At 62.4% G+C, this 21,301-nt stretch overlaps 1 protein-coding gene across 2 annotated transcripts; it reads left to right on the top strand.

The window, feature by feature from the left end:
• Positions 1 to 4,824: 4,824 nt before the first annotated feature.
• Positions 4,825 to 20,388, top strand: PLCB3 (phospholipase C beta 3). 2 transcript variants are annotated; one of them, XM_021684986.2, is made up of 31 exons: positions 4,825 to 5,065; positions 7,534 to 7,611; positions 7,875 to 7,943; positions 8,032 to 8,172; positions 8,415 to 8,494; positions 8,576 to 8,629; positions 8,718 to 8,793; positions 8,900 to 9,000; positions 9,520 to 9,686; positions 9,777 to 9,923; positions 10,855 to 11,095; positions 11,279 to 11,363; positions 11,447 to 11,633; positions 12,419 to 12,624; positions 13,463 to 13,559; positions 13,648 to 13,732; positions 14,043 to 14,167; positions 14,620 to 14,774; positions 14,871 to 15,032; positions 15,644 to 15,743; positions 15,836 to 15,940; positions 16,135 to 16,226; positions 17,493 to 17,646; positions 17,761 to 17,796; positions 17,890 to 18,082; positions 18,546 to 18,687; positions 18,779 to 18,855; positions 18,971 to 19,060; positions 19,185 to 19,242; positions 19,624 to 19,710; positions 19,794 to 20,388. In XM_021684986.2, the coding sequence occupies exons 1-31, from the start codon at positions 4,967 to 4,969 to the stop codon at positions 19,995 to 19,997; spliced, it is 3,693 nt and encodes a 1,230-aa protein (XP_021540661.1). In that variant the 5' UTR covers positions 4,825 to 4,966; the 3' UTR covers positions 19,998 to 20,388. The 2 variants fall into 2 exon arrangements, with proteins under 2 accessions (XP_021540661.1, XP_044775749.1); XM_044919814.1 differs by lacking the exons at positions 7,534 to 7,611; positions 7,875 to 7,943 and having other exon boundaries at positions 8,086 to 8,172.
• Positions 20,389 to 21,301: the final 913 nt, after the last annotated feature.

The raw sequence follows: 21,301 nt of genomic DNA, 5'->3' as shown, positions 1-21,301 counted from the left end.
GTCCCCCGCGGCCGCCGCCCGAGCCGCCGCCGCCGCCGAAGCCGCTTTCTCTGTCTCGCTCGCTTCCCCCGCCCTCCGACCACACCCCCTTAAAGGGCCAGTCCCTCCGCAGGCCCCTCACTCCCACCCCGCCCCCGGGCAGGGGATAGGGGAGGGTCTAGTCGTCAGGGGTTTGGGCCTGGCTATTTGATACCCCTTTTAACCTTTCTGCCTCAACTCAGGCGTTCTAGGCGCCCAGTACCGGGATTTGGGCTCCTGCCGGGATCCTAGTGTTCTGTCCTCACTGATGCAAAAACAGGGGTCATCTGGGAATGGAGGGGAGTGGGCAGTATGTGCAGGACGAGGGTCTGGAGAGGAGACTTGGGAGCCCCTCAGGTCTGGGTCCTACGGTCCTTGGCCAGAGGAGGGCAAGCAGCCTCCTCCGCGTAGACCGACACGTGGACCAGGCTCCCAAGGGTGGAGGGGTGGAGAAAGGGGACAGGAGCTACCCAGGTCCCCGGACGCCCTACTCGGCGAGGACACGCAACCCCCACGGTGGAGGCCCAGGGTAGGGGCGAGCGGAACCGGCTCAACGGCCAGAGGGGCTAAACCCTAGGCTGCCACCGCCCCCCGGCCAAGATGGCGGCGGGGAACGGAATTATGGGAAACGTAGTTCTCGGAGTCTGGCCGGGCCTGGCCGCCCCTCCCTCTCAGCGGAGCCAGGGCGGGGAAGCGCAGAACTTGTTTGGGGCGCCCTCGTTCGGCTGGCTTCGACAGGGCGCGGCCAGCCGCGCCTCCACCCGCCCCCCCCACTCCCCACAACCTCTATGTGTACAAAGAGGGAACTCAGAAGTAAAGAGCTGGGAAATGGGGGAGACGGTACCCCCGATAATAAAAATGATAATAACAGCTGACCCATAAAAAGCGTTCCTCGGGTCGGTTCCACACAGTCGGCTCCAACTTGAGGCCACCTCATTCGCTCTCCCACAGATCGTTGCCCTGCAGCGCCTTTTGTCCTTCAGCATTCACAGGCGCCTTACCTGGCCCACGTCTCTCTGACAGACCGTGTTTCTCATTTCGGCACCCCGTGAGATCTTCCGTATCTCTGAATGGTCTCTCTCATTCATGGGATCTCTGTCTCTCCCTTCTAGACTGTGTGCTCCGTGGGGCCCTTGTTTACTTCTGATGCCCAACGTGCAGTGACCGGCTGGGCTTCAGACCCGCGTGTATGGAGCAGATGACCCGATTCTTGCTGAACTCCCAGCACCAGTGTCAGACTTGTAACTGTTGGCTGAACACGTGACTGAATGAAAGAATGAATGGCTTTCTCTGTGCCTAGCATTTCCTCAGAAGCTCATGGCCAAGATTTAGTGAGAAAATACGTGGAAGGGTCAATGACAGTACCACAGAAGTCAGCTTGTGAACCCAGACCCCCTGACACAAAGTCTCTACTCACCCCCCCATCCGCCCCTAGAAAGCACCCAACAAGGACGTCTAGCCCCTCAGAGATGCTTCCACGGACGGCAGGCTCACCCTCCGCAGTCCCAGGCTGAGTTTCAGCATCTGAGGGGCAGCAAGCCGTTCTGCCCCAATCTCTCACAGACACCTTCTCTCTGGATGTCAGAGAAACCCACTGCAGCAGGCACGGTTCAGAGACAGGCTGAGACCAGCCCAAGGTCACACAGTGGGTGCTGCGGCCAAACTCAAACCCAGCACTTTGAGCTTACCCTGTAGCTGGGAGAAAGAGACAATGAATGCAGAGGCTGGGAATGGTATGTGCTGCAGGACCAGCAAGGTGGGCTTCTCCCTGAGGGGCCTGGGTTGGGGGCAGGCTCTCAGGGCGCATCTCATGCCTCCTCCCTTCCCACCCTTCTCCTGGTCTTATCCTCCTGTCAGCCAGCCTGGGGAGCTGGTGGAGGGCTGACCCTTGCTCTTGCAGATAAGGCAGGACCCATTCTTTCCACCAGGAGCCCCATCCCTGGCCTGGCCCCTGGCTCCCAGCCTGGCCTGTGGGAAGAGCAGTTTACCCGAGTCCAAATTCCCTACCACACCCCACCTCACCCCACCAGGGCATGTCTGCTCTCTGAACCACAGCGTTGATTCAGGCCTTAGGGATGCTCATAGTTAAGAGGGGAGATATATACACCATAACTTGCTGTGGGAATGGAGCCTACAGGCCATAAAGATCCAGGTCCCAGCCCTCGATGCTGTGAGCCCAAGTGACGGCGTTCCTATCCCTCCTGCACTGAGGGCTGGTGTGAAGGCCTCCTGTCATGTCCAAATTTTGGGGTCCTCCTGGGGGTTCTCTGGGCAGGGTGGGGAAGAGCTGGGGATCCTCTTCCTGACACTCCCACTTTCCATCCCCACTGCTTCTGCTCGTTTGGTCCCTTGCCATGGCCACCCACCCTGAGAACATGATCATGCTGGCCTGCAGCCTTGTGGGAGGCTGGGCTGCCCTGCACAGACCCTCAGAGTGGAAGAACTGGGTTCAAATCCTCCCTCTGCCCAGCACGTGGGGAGGCCGTGAGCAAGTCGCTTACCCGCTCTGAGCCTCTTCCAGGGGGCTGATTCTACCAAGCTCCGGTGGCTGGGGGCCGAGAGCTCAGTGCTGAGGGCCTACATCCCAGCCCTTGCTCTCCTGCCTAAACCCTCCTGGGACTGGAGTATGCGGCCGCCACCGCGCCTCATCTTGCAGGCCTCAGACTGTGGCTCCCCAGCTCCACCCCACCTGAGGTCCCAGCCCCCTCTCCACCAGAGTGCAGCTAAGGCTGCTTTCAGCACCTCTTTGAAGCAGAGGCCCTGGAGAGGGAGGGTCCCGTGGGCCAAGACCACTCCCTTAATTGAGGGTAGAGGTGGAAAGGCTGCCTTCCTTCCACCATTACTGCTTGCCAAGAAACCCTATCACCATTATCAAGCCTGGAAGAAAGTGTCCGAGGAGGAAGGAGCCCTTTAATAGGGGCTACCCTGGCCTTGGGAGACATGGGGTGGGGGGGGCAGGGAGAGGCTCAGGCTCAGGAAACAGGCTCCCATCCTGTTTGCCAAGGAGCTGCTGCCCAGCATATCTCTGAAGTATCCCTGTCCAAGGCCTAGAACCCTGGCTCTGGCCTGCTAGCCCCGGCATTGGCTGGCAGGCCCTCTGCCCCAGAGCGGATCTGTGCCCTTTCCTCTTCCTCCCTGATGCCTCCCAGGCTGCTAGCCACTCATCATATGTCCAGCTGCCTGCAGCTAGAGGTCATCTTGTACCCATTTGCTTCTTTCATGCCCCCGCAATCTCCAGCTTCTGGACAAGGTGACTGAGGCACGGAGGGGCTGGGTTCTGCTGTAGACTTGAACCCATGCCTGGGGGAGCAGAGGCCGCCACTCTCCACCCTGCATGGCTCTGCCCAGTGAGACCCGGTGGTCTCTGGATCTCTCAAGGGTATGGCTCTGCTCTTCTTTTGAGAGAGGATGAGGGGATCACACGTCCTGCCCCCCTTTCTCTGTCTCCTCAAGGGCAAGGAGGGGAGGCAGGATGAGCCAGCCTTCAAGTCAGAGGGCTAAAATCCTCCTACAAAGTTGCGTGACCTTGGGCAAGTCCCTTCCCCTCTCTGGGCCTCAAGTGTAAATAGGAATCCCACCCCACAGGGTCTCTGCCAAAGGCAAGGAGATTCCTTAGGTTAGAGTTGGTGTCCCACAAGGTGGGGATTTTGAGGATGGCCGGTGCCAGGCAGGGCCTCCCCTTAGGGGTCTGAGAGCCTGGGGCGAAGGGGCCTGCAGGGCCCGCTCCTCCTTGGCTGACCCCTCCTCCCCCAGAACCAGCTCTAGTCTCTTTCTGGGTTTCTAGGTGACTTGGCTGGCCCCTCTGGATGAGTTCTACTTTAAACCTACTGCTGCTACTGCCTCTGTATTGGGGGGGCTCCCACAGGGGCCCGCAGGCAGGAGCCCTCCCCCCCAGCCAAGCCCTGCGGGAGGGGCTGCAGCCCCCACCTATCCCAGTGCCCATGCGCCTTCCCCCTCCCATCCCTGGAGCGCCGATTTCAGGGCACCTGCTGTAGGCCAGGCACCGCAGAGCCCCTCCTCAACCCCCCTTGTCCGTGGACACCCGCGAGGCTTCTGAACCCTCTGGGCGAAGGAGCAGAGCAGTTGTCTCCGTCGCAGGGTTCAGTAGGAAGCCCCACAGGGACAGGGTCCAGGTTCAGTCATGGGGGTCTACAGAACAAGAAGGGGGCTGTTCTAGGGCTTACTCTGGAAGGCCAGGATGCTTAGGTCCTTAAAGGAGGCAGCAGGCGCCCGGCCTCCCCGGGCTAGGGACGGGGGAGGGGCGCCTGCCGGCAGGAGGCCCATTAGCTGGCTAAGTGCTCCCAGGGAGGGGGGGGTAGGGAACCGAGCTGCGGCAGGAGGGGGTGAGGCGAAGTGAGGGCAGAGGGGGGGGGGTGGGAGTGGCTTTTCCTGCACTCAGCTCAGTGTTGCTGGAGTGTGGTGGGGGCAAGGCTCTGCGCCCCCGGCCCTAGCCTGGCCCTCCGGTAGTACCCTCGCCCCCGCCCCTCCGAAACCTAAGCCGGCTGACCCCCTCCCAGTCTTCAGCATACGCCCTCTACACCCAGTCCCTCTGGCTGCACCCTAACAATCACCCTGGCCCCAAGCTCTGTCCTCCAACCCCAGGCAAGTCCGGATGAGCACCCCCAGCAAAGCGCCGGGGTCCCTGTTATGCCCCTGCCCCATCCCCCCCTCGGGCTGCAGTCGCCGCCCCGGCCGCCAGGGGGAGCCGCCGACACGGGGCGGGCGGGCCCGACGCGGGTGGGAGGGGGCGGGGCCGCTGCGGCCCCGCCCCCGCCCCGCCCCGCCCGGGCCCCGCCGATTCTCTGGTCTGTCCCGGACAGACTGGCGGGCGGGCGGGCGCTGACGCCGCGGGGCCGGAGCGGGCCGCGCGGGAGCGCGCGGAGGGAGCGGCGGCGCCGTCGGTCCTCGTCGGGGCTCCGAGGGTGCCCGACTCGTCCCCGGCCGGGCCATGGCGGGCGCCAGGCCTGGCGTCCACGCGCTGCAGCTGGAGCCGCCCACCGTGGTAGAGACCCTGAGGCGCGGGAGTAAGTTCATCAAATGGGACGAGGTAAGCGCGGGGGGCCCACCGTTCTACCCAGTTCCTGGGACTCCCTCGTTCAAGCTCAGTCAGACGCCGGGGACCTCCACCCGAGCCTGGCCTGGCCACGGCGCCCCCCCACCCCGAAGCCACTCTTGGCTGTGCTCCGGAAACTTGAGTTCCCAGTCGTGCCCGTAATGAAGACTTTGTCCCCCACCCCCAACCCCAGTCCATTCAGCTGTGTAAAATTTGGCTTTCCACTCTTTGGCCCGGAGACTTCGAACCCCAGTGAATCCCGTTCCCCCCCCACACACACACACACGTCTTTTCACTCGCCCTTTCCACCCCTCCCTGCCTGCCGGTCTAATTCTGGTTCCCCCAACCCTGGCCTGGTCCTCAGACCACTGCCTGGCACTGGATCTGGCTGGAGGTCCCTGGCTCCCAATCGGGCTCAGCGCACCCCCATTCTTCCTAGTGCCCTAGCCTGAACATTGTTCTCCATTCATCACTTTTTCACCCTATTCTTGCTGCACCCCTTTGCCCTGCTTCAGGAGCCCATCCCAGCTCTCTGCTCAGGAGGGAGCACGAAGTCACCCCCTAGTGGAGTCTTTGCCCCCCAAGTTCCTCCAGCCCTGGGGAACTTTGCTCTCCACTTCTTAGCATCAGGGACTTTGAACCCCAATAAATCCTTGGCCCCCCTTTCTACCTGCCCTGCCGCTGCCCAGATGCCCCGGCCCCCACCTGCGGCTCTCCGACCGGTCCTCCGCCCCACCCCCGTTTTCAGACCGCCCCCTCCTCTGCCCCCTGGGCCCCTCCTTCCCCAGGGCCTCCACCCGGCCTGCCTGAGCCTCCCCGCTGCTTCTTCCCAGTCAGGCCGGAGGCCTGGAAGACTCTGGGTTCCTTTCCGGCTGGGTGGGGCGGGTAGGCGTGGGAGCTGGGGGGAGGGGCTGGGGGCGTGGCCTGAGGTAGCAGGTGTGCCTTAGAGGGGTGCCTGGGAGCTCCAGGGACCAGGGGAGACCCCTCCCCCCCAGTCCTGCGTGCAGGGAAAAGTTTCTCCTTTTCCTTCCAGTGTGATAAACCCAAATAAGGAAGTGGGAACTGGGAGAGGGCCCTGGGGGTGGGGTGGGGGTTGCTGACCGGGACTTAGGGCTGAAGAGCAGGGGGCCTGGGCTGTTTTTGAAGGCGAGACACTGGGGGAGGGGCACGGGAAGGCCCTGGGGTCAGTACCCACAGAACTCCCCTCTCCTCACACTACTGGGGGACCTGAGCCACAGCGCAGGGTTGGGAATCCCAGGGAGGGACTGAGGATTGGTGTCAGCACAGTGAAGTGGGGAGGCCCAGGCACCCCCAAAGTTCCAAGGCCTCCTGGCCTTTATAAAAAAAGAGATGGGCGGGGCTGATGCAGGCCCCAGTTCTCCAGAAAAGGAAACTGAGTCTGGAAAATGGAGACTAATCCCAGTCCCCACAGTGGAGTTACAGCTAAGGCCAGGAGCTGGGAGCCTAGTAGGGGTCCTGCTTCCTTCCTTCCCAGGCCTCTGGACTCCGGAGCCATACTGCCTGTGAGCAAATTCTAGGGCCTCCTCTTGACCTTAAGCAAGCCACACAGCCTCCCTGTGCCTCAGACTCCTCATCTGTTAAATGGGAAGAACAATAGCATATACTTCATAAGATTGTTAGGAGAACTGAGTGAACTCCTAGAGGGCCACTGGCCCTGATGACCCCCCCCCCTTTGGCTGCTGGTCCTGAGTCACACAGAGGTGGCCCTGGGAGTGTGCCAGCAACCAGATCCTCCTCAGAAAATAGGGCTGGCATACCCTTCCCTGCCCTCCTGCCAGCCGCAGGGCTGTTTGAGGGAGGACAGAATTAACTGTCCAGTCCCAAGGGCAGGGTGAGTCCCCTTCTGGCGGGATTCAGTCTATATTCTGTTAGATGAGGTGAGCCGCAAGACTGAGGCTCCCGTTGGGTGCAGCGCGGGGTGGGGGGGTCATGGGCTTTGAGGCCGATGTCAGGGCTGACTGGTTGTCATGGGGCCCTGAGGGACACATGAGCTGTAGAAGTCAGACTTCCGAACCCTCTGCTTTCATGCTGTAAATATTCTCAAGGGGGTTTCAGGGTGCTCCGAGTCTGGGGAGGCCTCCCCAAGGAGGTGGGTCAGATTTCATGGGTCGAGAAGGAAGGAAAGAAAGGATATCCTAGCAAAGGAACAACAATGCAAAAGCCGGAGGAGGGGAAAGATAGTGGTCCATGTGACTGAGCCTTAGGGTCAGATACAGGTGAAGCCAGGAGGGGCATTGGGTCCCCAAATGTCATGACAGGGACAATTGTGTGAGCTTCATCCTGAGGACCATAGGGGAACCCCAAAGGACCTGTGGGCTAGATGAGCCTTCATCTTCACTCACCAGCAGGAACACTGGGGTGGATGGCCTGAGGGAGCCCAGGGCCCAAGCCTGGCCCACAGCCCTCATTCACTGACCCCTGCCGTCCCATCCTGTCCCCAGGAGGCCTCCAGTCGGAACCTGGTAACCCTGCGTGTGGACTCCAATGGCTTCTTTCTGTACTGGACCGGACCCAACATGGTGAGGGGGGGCAGTGGTACAGCTTGCTCAGGTCTAGGGCCCCTGGCCCAGACCCTCGAACCCCTCCCACCCGCCCAGGAGGGTGGGGCCCAGCTGCTGGCTGACCTCTCCCACGGCTCCCTGGACAGGAAGTGCTAAGGGCGGGGGCTGAGGCTGGGGCTACAGCAGGGGGTGGCCACTCCCTGGCCTGGGTGGAGATCTTGGGGGCCCTTGGTTCTTGCCCCATAGCCTCTCCGACCTACCCTGGCATCTGGTTTCCGCAGGAGGTGGACACACTGGACATCAGTTCCATCAGGGACACGCGGACGGGGCGTTATGCCCGCCTGCCCAAGGTGAGTGGTGGGGTCCCGAACTAAGAATGGGAGTGAGGCCTTGGGGGATGGGAACACCCCTCTTTACCCTTGGCTTTCAACTCCTCAGGACCCCAAGATCCGGGAGGTGCTGGGCTTTGGGGGCCCTGACGCCCGGCTGGAGGAGAAGTTAATGACGGTGGTGGCTGGGCCAGACCCGGTGAATACGACATACTTGAACTTCATGGCCGTGCAGGATGACACAGCCAAGGTGGGCTGGCACTTAAGGGTCGGCCATGGGAGCCACCGCCTCACTTGCCGAGTCAGCTGTCACTTAGCATCTGTCGCGCACTAGGCTGTTCTCTGCCCCTGTTTCTAATCATCCTCTGACAAAGCAGTATTTAAGCACTTACTGTGGATCATACCTCATTCTGAGTGTGGTCTGGGGCTGGGCCAACTCCTCTGTTCCCCGTTCACCCCCTTCCACCCTCACCCCGTCTCCCGACCCCTCAGGTCTGGACCGAGGAGCTGTTCAAGCTGGCCATGAACATCCTGGCTCAGAACGCCTCCCGGAACACCTTCCTGCGAAAAGCGTGAGTCCTGGGCCTACCTGCGGGCTATCGGGGGCTTGGGTGGCCATGCCCAGCATGTGACCCTTTGGCCTGCCTCCCCAGATACACAAAGCTGAAGCTGCAGGTGAACCAGGATGGACGGATCCCGGTGAAGAAGTGAGTACCCTTTCCCTCAGCACCTTCTCTCCTGCCCCCACCTGGGTGACCTTCGCCCCCATGACTCTGACCCGTCTTACTTGCTCAGTATCCTCAAGATGTTTTCAGCAGATAAAAAGCGAGTAGAGACTGCACTGGAATCCTGTGGCCTCAATTTCAACCGGGTGAGGAGGCAGGGGCAACATAGGGAGGGCATCAAGGTGGGGGCCTGGTCTTTTGGGGCTGACTGCCCCTGGGTTCTCACCCCATGCTTCTGCCCTCCCCGCCCAGAGTGAGTCCATCCGGCCCGACGAGTTTTCCTTGGAAATCTTCGAGCGGTTCCTGAATAAGTTGTGTCTGCGGCCAGACATTGACAAGATCCTGCTGGAGATGTGAGCAGGGCTGGGCCCACCTCCTAGCCCCCAGTGCTCTATGTGTAGCCTCTGCGGGCATTCCCTTCCAGCACAGTGAGGGGAAGCAGAGCTTCTGGGGGCCCTGGGGGGCTGGGGCTGGGGCCGTGCTGTGAACTGCTCTGTGCTGGCCCTTTGCTGGGGTTACTTGTATCAGCCTACGCCGGGCGGGGGACCGGGCGGCTGGATGTGCTGTGGGACTTGCCTGAGCTCACAGAGCGAGTGACCACTGGAGCTGAGTTTGGGTCCAGGGTCCGGAAGCAGGCCTAGCAGGCCAAACCCTTGGTGGCTTCCAAAGCCCTTGTTAATGCCAATGCCAGCACCTCGTGGTTAGGAAAGGGAATGGGAAAACTGAGGCCCAGAGTGGACAGCCATTTGCCCAAGTCCCAGTCAGCAGGTGCTAGAGCCAGGCACTGACCTCCCGACTCCCGCTCCCAGGGTGAGGGCGTGGAGCAGGGGCTGGTGAGGCTCCAGCCTGACCCAGCTTCCTACCTGGTCTAGAGGCGCCAAGGGCAAGCCATACCTGACGCTGGAGCAGCTCATGGACTTCATCAACCAGAAGCAACGGGACCCGAGGCTCAACGAAGTGCTGTACCCACCCTTGCGCCCCTCCCAGGCCCGGCTGCTCATTGAGAAGTATGAGCCCAACCAGCAGTTCCTGGAGCGAGGTGAGCCAGTGGGGATCCTGTCAGAGTGGGGGCGGGGGGTGGCAGCAGGAGGAGCCCCAGCTGAGCTTGCTGACCCCACCCATCCCCCAGACCAGATGTCCATGGAAGGCTTCAGCCGCTACCTGGGAGGTGAGGAGAATGGCATCCTGCCCCTGGAGGCCCTGGATCTGAGCGCAGACATGACCCAGCCGCTGAGCGCCTACTTCATCAACTCCTCACACAACACCTATCTCACAGGTGAGCGAGCCCCCCTTGGGTAGCTGGGTGGTGGCCTCCGTGCCCTCTGCCCTTTGCCTCTTCCATAGCTTCCCTCCTTTGGGGGTGGCCAGTGCTAGGGATGCAGGCGAGGAACAGGCAGTCTACCTTGGGGAGGAGCGGTGCTTTTCTGCACGGACGCCTTTCCTGGGTGGTCTGGAAGGAGCACTGAAGACCGGGAGCAGGAGACTCCTTGGTGCTCTTCAGTGGGAAGGAGGCCGGAGGCAGGGTGGGTGCCGGGGCAGGTAGAGGTGAAAGGGAGTAAGAAAAGGAGGCAGGGCTAGACCAGGGCGTGGAAGGAATTTGGATTTATCCTAAGTGGGCGGGAAAGGCTTTCTGGAGGCTGTTAATCAAGGGGGGTGATGAGACCTGGTATGTTTTGGGAAGAGTGACAAGCTCTGCAGAGATTGGCTGGGAGGCAGGGAAGGGCCTACCGTCCCCAGGCAGAAGGTGATGGAGGCCGGTGTGGGGCAGCGGCAGGCGGTGGAAGGAGGAGAGGAAAATGAGGGGCCATGGGGACGTTGGGGACAACTCCCCCCTTCAGGCCAGTAGCTGGGGGGGCGGGGGGCAGCAGGTGTTTATCCGCGAGAGGGTGAGTCCTGGAGGAGGAACCAGTCATCAGCCAGCACCACTGGATGCTGACTCTGCCCAGCTTGGACGCGTGCCAAGGGCTGGGTGGCAGGCCCGGGGCCTGGCCTTGGGGGATTGCAGGAGAGATGGTGCTGGTTCCACAGTGAATTAAGGAGTGATCAAGGGCTGGCCAGACAGAGTGCCAGGGCCGGGCTGGGCCGCCACGGGGGCCTCTGCGTCTCCAGTGTGGCTGGTTTCAGCACAGGCCTGGGGAGGAGGGTGAGGAGCCAGGCTGGCCGGGCGGCTGTGGTGATGTCTGAGGTCTGAGGGTCACTGTACCCAGCGGGGCAGCTGGCCGGGACCTCGTCGGTGGAGATGTACCGGCAGGCGCTGCTGTGGGGCTGTCGCTGCGTGGAGCTGGACGTGTGGAAAGGGCGGCCGCCTGAGGAGGAGCCCTTCATCACCCACGGCTTCACCATGACCACGGAGGTGCCGCTGCGGGATGTGCTCGAGGCCATCGCCGAGACCGCCTTCAAGACCTCGCCCTACCCTGTCATCCTCTCCTTCGAGAACCACGTGGACTCGTGAGTGGGCTCCTGACCTGGCGGACCCCACCCCAATCCCCACCCCATCGGCCCAGAGGCAGCCATCCCACCATGGCACTGTCCGACTGTTCCTGTGACCTCTGACCCTGAGGGCCTTTGATCTACCCTGGGGACATCAGCCTTACTGACCCCCCTCTCTGACCTTTGACCTTGGCCCCACAGGGCAAAGCAGCAGGCCAAGATGGCCGAGTACTGCCGTTCCATCTTTGGGGACGCGCTGCTCATCGACCCGCTGGACAAGTACCCGGTAGGAGGGCTTGGAGCTGTGGCAGGGTGGGGTGGGGGGGGTGAGGGCACCTCGGCAGGCCCTGACCTGTCTGTGCTCACCAGCTGGCCGCAGGCGTCCCCCTGCCTAGCCCCCAGGACCTGATGGGCCGCATCCTGGTGAAGAACAAGAAGCGACACCGGCCCAGCACCGCTGTCCCCAACAGCTCTGTGCGCAAGCGGCCGCTGGAGCAGAGCAACTCGGCCCTGAGCGAGGGCTCTGCCACCACTGAGCCCTCCTCACCTCAGCTCGGTACGGCCCTGGCCCAGCCTTCGACCCTGATCCCGACCCTGAGCTCTCACGTCACTGAGCCCCACCACCCTGGCGACCCTCCTGCTCCCAACCTGCCTTCCCTCCTTACCAAGCCTCTCAGCTGAGGAGGGGACCTCTGACCCCCGACCTCAGACACTGACCTCACTAAACTACACCCCGACTGGATTGGGTTTCATCCAATTCCTGATCCCCCAACCTCAGCTTCCCACCTCACGACCAGATTATGACTGAATTCTGACCTCTGGCCTCCATGAACTACATCCTCATGCTTTGGCTGTGACCCTCAGACCTCTGACCCTTGTCCTGTGACCCCCTCTGAGCCTCTCTACCCAACTGATTATAATTTTAGCTAACCTCGATCTCTCACCTTATTGAAGTCCCCTGTGTATCTGACCCCTGACCGCTCACCCCACTAAGCCTCCTCATTGGGTGTGGCTCTGATTGACCCCTGACTTGCAACCCCTCTGTGTCATCCTTTACCCCCACTGCCAAGGCACTTGGACCCCAGATCCTGGCTTCTCACCCTTCTGAGCCACTCTGCCTGCCTCTTTGATGGATATAACTCTGGACCTTGACCTTTGACCCATGACCCCTGTGCACTACTACTGGGTTTAATACCATCCAACTCATGACCTCTGCTCTCTCCCCGAGCCACCCTGCCCTGAGATGACCCCTCGACGTCCCCACTGAGTCACCTCCACAACCCCTCGTGGCTCCCGAGTGTCTGTGTTTGTCCTGACCCCCTGTGGCCCCACCATCTGCAGGGTCCCCCAGCTCTGACAGCTGCCCAGGCCTGAGCAATGGGGAAGAGGTGGGTCTGGAGAAGCCCAACCTGGAGCCTCGGAAGTCTTTGGGCGAGGATGGGCTACAGCGGGGCCCTGATGCTCTTGGATCTGCTGACCGTGAGGATGAGGAGGAAGATGAGGAAGAGGAAGAACAGACAGATCCTAAAAAGCCGACCACGGATGAGGTCAGCCCTGTAGGCAGGAAGAGGGAGAGGGAGCATGGCTTAATTACCCAGGCGTTTGCTGAGCACCTACTGTGTGCTGGGTCTGGCCATGATCAGATGCTAGCCCTGTTCTCCTGGACACTCCACAGGGGGTGTATGTATGGAGGGGGGAGAAGGGGTCTGAGGTAAACAGGCATGGAAGCAAGTGAAATTATGCTCGTGACTGGGCTGGGGAGGGGCAAGTTAGGGTGTAGAATGGGGGGGGATGTAGGGGAGACTGGGCAGGGAGGTTCAGCAATTGGACCTGAGCCAGAGGGACACCATATGCAAAGACCCTGTGGCAGGACTGGAGAGTACAGGAAGGGGCAGTGTAAGACAAGGGAGTGTTGAGTTCTGAGGAGTGGAGGTGACGGAAAAGGTGGATCCATGAGGTCAGGTTTGGGAGGGGCCTCGAGTGAGGAAGGGTGTGGGCAGGGGTGGCCAAGTTCAGCATTGCGGGTGTTGAGGTCAGGGCTCTTGGTGGGCCACCGAGAGGAGATAGCAGCATGGTGGTTAGAAATAATGGCTCATCTGCATGGGAATCATTGAGTCCCTGGGGTTGGGTGAGGAGTTCCAGCTTCCAAGGATCAGGGAGGCAGGAGGCAAAGGAGGAAGGTAGGGTCCAGGGCAAGGCCCCAGAGGGGATGGGATCAGGACCAACAGGCCGGAGGGGCTGGGGCCCTTGCTCAGAGCCACTGGGCAGTGTGATTGCAGAGGCGGGCAGAGGGTCAGCACCTCGTTCCTGACGGGGCAGGTGAGGGAGCTTCCAGCTGCTGGCTGGGGGGCATGGCACTGCTGACCCTTCGTCTGGGGGCCACAGGGCACAGCCAGCAGTGAGGTCAATGCCACCGAGGAAATGTCAACACTCGTCAACTACATCGAGCCCGTCAAGTTCAAGTCATTTGAGGCTGCTCGAAGTGAGTGGGGTAGGAGACGGTGGGAACAGGAGCCAGCCCAGCCTTTCCAGGTCTGACCCCCTCCCACTCCTCCCCCCCCGCCCCCCAGAAAGGAACAAATGCTTCGAGATGTCATCCTTCGTGGAAACCAAGGCCATGGAGCAACTGACCAAGAGCCCCATGGAGTTTGTGGAGTATCCTTCCACACTGCCAGGGCTGGCCGACCAGGATGGGGGTGCTCAGAGGCTGGCCCAGATGTTCTGACCCCACTTCCACCACCCGCACAGGGTCCTGACCCTCGAGCACCCTGGTCTGGGCTTGGGGCTAGCCTCGGAAACTAGAACAGACAGATCCTAAAAAGGGGCAGGGCCGAGAGGCAGGGGGCTAGAGGGGCAGCTAGAGCAAAGGCCGGGAAGTGGGTTCACGGGAGCGGAGCATGGGCCTGGCGAGCCGGCCAGGAGGCGGGGGCCGGTACACGGCGTGGCCCCTGACCGCCAACCTCAGATACAACAAACAGCAGCTCAGCCGCATCTACCCCAAGGGCACCCGCGTGGACTCGTCCAACTACATGCCCCAGCTCTTCTGGAACGTCGGCTGCCAGCTTGTTGCGCTCAACTTCCAGACCCTGGGTGAGCACTAGCCTGCCTCGACTCCCTGGCCTCCAACCTCACTGACTGCTGCTCAGTGACCCTGCCCGTGTTGTCTGAAGGGACCTCTGACTCTCTAATCCCAGAGTAACCCGTTCCACCATCAGGCACCTCAAGTGTTGACATGTTCCTCCTGGCAGCCTCTGACATGGGATGGGGTGGGGGTGGGGGGACGCTGACCCTCTAGACCAGCTCTCGGGACAAGAGCAGCTGAGGTGGAACCGGGACAGGAAAACCAAGGCCTGGGCAAACCCCACCTCCTGACCTTGGCTGACCCCAGACTTTCCCCCTGTCTGATCTTTCCTGAGTCTGGACCCCTGATCCCATTTGATCTGACCCTAATGCCCCCGATCCTCCCTCTACATTGAACTGTCCTTCCTGCCTCCTCACCCTATTGGCCTTGCTGGCCCTCGGCCTCCCCCTGTCACCCCCAGACGTGGCGATGCAGCTCAACGCAGGCGTGTTCGAGTACAACGGGCGCAGTGGCTACCTGCTCAAGCCCGAGTTCATGCGGCGGCCAGACAAGTCCTTCGATCCCTTCACCGAGGTCATCGTGGATGGCATCGTGGCCAATGCCTTGCGGGTCAAGGTGGAGCCAGGGAGCAGCGACGGCTCTGGCGGGGTGTCCTGGGGGTGGGACTCTGGGCAGTTGCCTCACTGTCCTGCCTTCTCCCCCACCGCCCAGGTGATCTCGGGGCAGTTCCTTTCCGACAGGAAGGTGGGCATCTATGTGGAGGTGGACATGTTCGGCCTCCCCGTGGACACGCGGCGCAAGTACCGCACTCGGACCTCTCAAGGGAACTCCTTCAATCCCGTGTGGGACGAGGAGCCCTTTGACTTCCCCAAGGTGAGCCTGGCGCCCGTGCCTGCCCTGCCAGCCTCTCTTGGCGGGGGGAGCAGCAAGCAGGCACGCGGGTAGTGCTCGGGTTGGAAGGCAGGGTGCCGAGGGACCTCGAGCCTGGGCCTGTCACCTCCAGGCCCCATGTAGGCCCTGCGTGTGCCAGGGTCGGGCTCGGGCTCCTTGCCCTCTGGAGGCTTCGAGAAGAGGACAGCAAGGTGAGACAGCAGGAGGGCCCGCAGCCCCCTGTGAGGAGTGGGTGTAGCCCGCCCCATCGCCCAGGCAGGAAGGACCGGTCTGCGCTCACAGGCGCAAGCTCACACCGGCTCGTCCTGGCCTCCCGAATGGACTGGACCTCTGTGCCCCAGACCCAGGGCTCCCAGTCCAGTTCCTAAGCTGGTGAGGCCTGAACCTGTCCCGTCAAGAGTGGTGCCTGGAGGGGTCTGCCCGTTCTCCTCACGGCCGGCTGAGCGGCAGTGCTGATGGACGGGCGGTTATTGGCTCAGCTGGTCGGAGGGTCCGCTCGGAGCGCCGGCCTCAGTGGCAGCCGTCCGTCGTGGCTCAGCGGACATGGCGGCCACGGGGTGGCAGCGAGGCTCAGCGCCGGTCTGGGCCCTCAGGTGGTGCTGCCCACACTAGCTTCGCTGCGCGTCGCGGCCTTCGAGGAGGGCGGCAAGTTCGTGGGGCATCGGATTCTGCCCGTCTCGGCTGTCCGCTCAGGTGAGGCCGTCTGGGCTCTGGGCAGCGCAGGGGCAGTGGAGGGGGGGCGGGGGCTGGTGGGGCCCAGCCGCTTTGCCGCCCCATCCTCTCAGGGTACCACTACATCTGTCTGCGGAACGAGGCCAACCAGCCGCTTTGCCTGCCAGCCCTGCTCATCTACACCGAGGCCTCCGACTACATTCCCGACGACCACCAGGGTGAGCTGGGGTGGGGGGCAGGGGGACGCAGGCCAGGCGGGGTAGGGCGCGGGGGCGCCAACCGGGACGGCCGTTGTGGGGGGTGAACAAACCTGAGGGTGGGTTCTGTGGTCCTTCCACGGAACCAGAACGGCGGGGATGGTGTGGCCTTGGGGCTTGTGTCTCTGAAACCCTTGCCCTCCGCCCCCACCCAGACTACGCTGAGGCCCTGATCAACCCCATCAAGCACGTTAGCCTGATGGACCAGAGGGCCAAGCAGTTGGCCGCCCTCATTGGGGAGAGCGAGGTGAGCCAGGGCAGGTCAGGGGCAGGTCAGGGGAGCAGGCTCAGGCTGACCTGGACCCTGGGGGCTGCTGGGGGGGTGGGGGTGGGGGTGGTGCGGTGAGGGCTGATCTCCGGGCCAGGTCCTGTAAAGCACCCTGCAGCCTTCTCCACTCTCCTCCCCCTGCACTGCCCCATCCCAGTCCCAGCTGGGGCTCTGGCCCCTCTCCCCATGAGTCGGGCTGTTCACTGCCTTACTGCAGATGCCAACCTGATGCATTTACCCACACCCTCTGCTGGGAGGGCTGGTTCCCCTTTCTGGCTTCTCTCATCCAGACCACATAATAAAGCCAAGTGAGTGCCGCGCGCCAGATCTCTGCCTGGCCCGGTGGGAGCTCTTTTCACCTACTCGACTCATATAATCCCCCCTGCACCACCTGAATTTGGTCCTGCCACCCCAGTGTAGACACGGGAACGCTGAGGCTCTCCAGCTGGGCCTCCAACCCTCAGCTCTGCTCCGACACCGCCATGATGTGGGGCTTCTGGTCTCTCTGACTCAGTGGGCTCAGCAGCCCAGGGTTACTGTCCACACGTTAAGGATGTGGGAACTACCCCTTTTGCCTGTGAGAGGCTTTTAGGACAGACCTGGGCTGGCATTGCTCCAATGGCAGCAGGGTCAGAGTTGAAGTGCAGGGTTTGGCTGCTTCCCTGAAGCAGTTGGAAGCCACAGAAGCTTTTAAAACCCGGGGTCCTGGGAGCCAGGAGCCGGGCAGTGGCTTCTGTGGGGAGGGGTCGGGAGCAGAGCCTTGCCCGCACGTCCAGACCCAGTCCCACGGGGCCTGTGGCAGGCGGAGAGAGAGGCTGCTTGGAGCTGTTAGCGGGAGAGGCTAGTGCCCGCTCTGCGGTCACTTCCTTCGTTGATTTAATCAGGAGCCAAGCAACGAGGAAGATGAGCAGCTGTGGGCAAGGGTGGAGGGGGGGACTTGGAGAGGGGAGGAAATTTGGGGTGGGGCCAAGGCTTTCCTGAACAATCTGGAAGTTTCCCGAGCACACGCAACGGGGCCTGGCATCTGAGAGACACGATCTCATGTTACCTTTCCACACCCCGCGTGGAAAAGGGGTTTTGAAATTTGAGATCTCTTATTTCTCTCGTAGTTGTTCCAACAGCCCCATATGATAGACGAGGAGCCCAGGCCAGACGGGCTGAGGGGAAGCCGACCGGGGTCACTGGGGAGCCCTGGGTGGTTAGAACAGCATTTCTGGAAAGAGCCTTCTGCTCTCTCCCCGTCAGGCTCAGGCTGGCCCAGAGACCTGCCAGGAGACTCAGCCTCAGCAGCTTGGGTCCCAGCTGACCCCAAATCCCACACCCAGCCCACTGGACACCTCCCCACGCCGGCCCCCAGGCCCTGCCACGTCCCCTACCAGCTCTTCCCTCAGCAGCCCAGGTAAGGGGTGGCCAGGGCGGGTTGGAGGATGGGGGGCGGGTTGGGGGATGGGGGGTGTGGGGGTAGCTCCGCTGTGCTTCCCCCACCCCTCACAGCCCTGCCTCCTCTCTGCAGGGCAGCGGGACGACCTCATCGCCAGTCTCCTCTCAGGTGCAGGGCGGGGCTGTCCGGAGGGGATTGGGGTGCTCCTGCGGGCCGGCCTGCGCCCGCCCGCACCCAACCCACCTTTGCTCTGTTGCTCAGAGGTGGCCCCGGTCCCGCTGGACGAGCTCCGAGGCCACAAGGCGCTGGTGAAGCTCCGGAGCCGGCAGGAGCGAGAGCTGCGGGAGCTGCACAAGAAGCACCAGCGGAAGGCCGTGGCCCTCACGCGCCGGCTGCTCGACGGCCTGGCCCAGGCCCGGGCGGAGAGCAAATGCCACCAGCGGCCGGGCGTCCTGTGAGTGTCCCACCTGCCCGCACGCCTGTGGGCGGCGTGTCCTGGGATGACTACGAGGGTGTGTGTGCCTGTGGGGGTTTTCACTGGGGGCCGGGGATGGGGTGGGCACGGCGGGATGGCCAGGGGCTGCCCCTTGACCCCCGGGGAGTCCAGGTTTGGTGTAAGGAAGATCGAGGAACCTTCCACTTGGGCCCCATCCTCTGCCAGGGAGCCGCGCCTCGGCTGAAGTCCCGCACGAGCAGCCTGTATTCCCAGAGACTGTTGCCCCTACAGGCTCCCAGAGTTCATTCCCCCGGAGCTAATGGGCCTGGTTGTTGGCATCACAGACCCTGCCCCCATCCCCCCCCCCGCCCCCAGGCTGGTTTCTGCCATTGCCTATTGGGATCTGCCCTGTCCGTCACTGCCCTCCCAGCCCAAGTCCAGGTGACAACCTGAGGATCACCCAGAGGGATTCTTCCTACAGAGGCGGGGAGAACGAGAAGGAGGAGGAGGAAGAGGTGAAGCGGTATCAAGAATTCCAGAAGAGACAGGTGCAGAGTCTGCTGGAGCTGAGGGAGGCCCAGGCGGATACAGAGGCTGAGCGGAGGCTGGAGCACCTGAGACAGGTGAGGTGGGCGTGTGGCAGCAAGGGACAGCCTGCCTCCCGGACAGAGCTGGCATCAGCCTGGGTCACCTGTTGGCCACCTGTGTCCGCAGGCTCAGCAGCGGCTCAGGGAGATTGTCCTGGATGCTCACGCAACTCAGTTCAAGAGGCTGAAGGAGATGAACGAGAGGTGAAGGCAGAAGATCTTGTGGGGGGTGGGGCAGGGGACTCCCCGGTGCTCGGAGGAGAGGAGAGCCCCCGGACCTGCCATTGACCCTTTCTCCGCCCCCACTTGGCTCTTCCAGGGAGAAGAAGGAACTGCAGAAGATTCTGGACAGGAAGCGCCACAACAGTATCTCAGAGGCCAAGACAAGGGAGAAACATAAGAAGGAGGCGTAAGGGCCCTGGGGCCGGGAGCCGCTGGAGGGCTGGCAGCTGCTGGGGGCAGGGGACCGCTGGGGGCCGGGCAGGCAGGGCTGGGGGCCAGGCACCGAGCCCCCTCTCCCTCTCTCCCTGCAGGGAACTGACAGAGATTAACCGCCGGCACATCACCGAGTCGGTCAACTCCATCCGTCGGGTGAGTGAGGCCAGGTGCCACCCTGGCCCCAGCCCACCCCCCTCTCCCTTCAGTCATGAGGACCTTGTCTCCTCAGTGCCTGGCCTGCCTGGGAGTGGCTACGTTGCGCTAGAGGGACTTCCAGAGCCTCTTGCTCTGGGCCCTCTCTGGCCCTGATGTATCCAGAGCTAACCGTCTACAACAGTGTCCCATGGCTTTGGAGTCTCTGGGTCCGGAACCTTTGCCATGAGGGTCACCTCAGAGCCCTGCTCCCCCCACCCCCCCAGTCCTGGGAGCCTGCCCCTGCCTGACCTCTGTGCGCAGCCAGAGCCCGAGGGCCCTCCCCGCCCCTCCCTCAGAGACCCTCGGCCGAGCCCAGCCCTCACCCCCGCCCCCCTGCAGCTGGAGGAGGCCCAGAAGCAGCGGCAAGAGCGCCTCGCGGCTGGGCAGCAGCAGGCCCTACAGCAGCTGGTAGAAGAGGAGCCCAAGGTGAGGCCTGGGGGAGGCGGGCAGTGGGCGGGCAGAGCGCCGGGTGGCCGGGCCTCGCCTGTCATTCCCTCCTCCTCCCTCAGCTGCTGGCCCAGCTGGCCCGAGAGTGTCAGGAGCAGCGGGCGAGGCTGCCCCAGGAGATCCGCCGGAGCCTGCTGGGCGAGACGCCGGAGGCGCTGGGGGACGGGCATCTGGTGGCCTGTGCCAGCAACGGGCACGCACCTGGGAGCGGTGGGCCCCTGTCTGGCGCTGACTCGGAGAGCCAAGAGGAGAACACCAAGCTCTGAACTGGCTGAGCAAGAGGTGGCCGCCGCAAGGGTGCTGGGAGGGCAGGAAGCTAAGACACTAATGCTTTTTTTTTTTTTTTAACTTTTTATCTTTAGAAATTTTATTTTTTTAAAACTGGGGCAAGCACCCCACACTAACTCCCTTCTTTCACCCTCCTGGGGCCCCATTCGTCCCCAGCCCCTCCTTCCTGCCTTCAGTCCTAAGGAAGGTGCTGGGTCACTGTGGGCCGCAAGGGTTTCGCCCTCCCATGATACCCGCGCCCCAGAGTGGGAGCTGTCTCCCTCACTTCCCCGGGGAACACTGGCAGAGACTTTGAGCTCTGGGAAGTAGGGGGTCACATGCTTTCTCTATTCTTTGGGAATTTTTTTTTACATGAATAAAAGTGGATTTCAGGGACCCTGTGTGCAGTGTGGTTTGGGGTGGGGGGCAGTTCTGGAGAGGACCCTGGGCCCTGGGCCTGGCTCCGCCGCTCTCCTGGGGCTTTGGTTTCCTCATCTATAAAGTGGGCTGGTGGGTGTTGTGGGGTTGAGGTCAGGCCCCCAGCGGAGGGCTGCTGGGTTTCAACCTTGAGATCTCCTTGCCTGGGTCCTTGCAGATCTTCACAATGACCTGACATCCAGTGGCCTCCCCCAGGCTTTCCCGCCTTTATGCCCTCTGTCCCCAACCCATCGCTTCTGCCCCCCGCCAACTCCCATTTCTTTTCTCCCTCGTGGGCTCTTCTTGTCCTCCCTTCACAGAGGCTCAGGCCTCTGCGTCAGGAAGCCTTCCCTGCCCCCCCTTCCTGTCGCCTGATAATGACCCAAGCGCCCAGCATCTTCCGCCAAGGCTGCTCTGGGCCCCTCGCAGGCAGTTGACTCTAATCGGGGATGGACCTGGTCCACTCAGAACCTGTCCACCATCAGGGGCCCCGGGCTCTCAGTGATACAAATGGCGGGGCTGGTTGTGACCCCTGGGAGAAGGGAAGCTGACCGTCACAGACGCTCACAGGGACCAGGAGACCCAGCATCCCCCTCATCCCTGTGAGGGAGACGTTATGCCTGTTTTACAGATGAGGAAAGTGAGGCCCAGAGCAGAAGTCACATGTGCCAGGCCACAGCTAAGTCAAGATGTCCTGACCCGGAGGCAGGGCGGGCCTGGACCCGCTATGACAGACTGTCTTCCGCCGCCTCCGCCTCGGGACAGCGTGGAGTGGCAGAGACCCCGCAGCGAGGGTGCGGCTAGGTTCTGCCGCAGGGTCAGGCTGGCACTTCTTCAAGGCCTCTCCCAGCTTCCTGGCGCTTCCCAGGCTGACTGCCTCCCTCCT

This window comes from Neomonachus schauinslandi, chromosome 11 (assembly GCF_002201575.2).
Source record: "Neomonachus schauinslandi chromosome 11, ASM220157v2, whole genome shotgun sequence".
In the NCBI taxonomy this organism is placed as follows: domain Eukaryota; kingdom Metazoa; phylum Chordata; class Mammalia; order Carnivora; family Phocidae; genus Neomonachus; species Neomonachus schauinslandi.
The sequence above is the reverse complement of the archived record's forward strand: the minus strand, read 5'-3'. Positions and strand labels throughout refer to the sequence as shown.

Excerpts from the sequence above, each read along its gene's own strand:
- PLCB3 (XM_021684986.2), top strand. The coding sequence starts at position 4,967 with ATGGCGGGCGCCAGGCCTGGCGTCCACGCGCTGCAGCTGGAGCCGCCC. Across the intron at positions 8,173-8,414 it reads TGCAGGATGACACAGCCAAG|GTCTGGACCGAGGAGCTGTT; the intron begins GTGGGCTGGCAC and ends CCGACCCCTCAG. Across the intron at positions 13,733-14,042 it reads AGCCCCATGGAGTTTGTGGA|ATACAACAAACAGCAGCTCA; the intron begins GTATCCTTCCAC and ends CGCCAACCTCAG.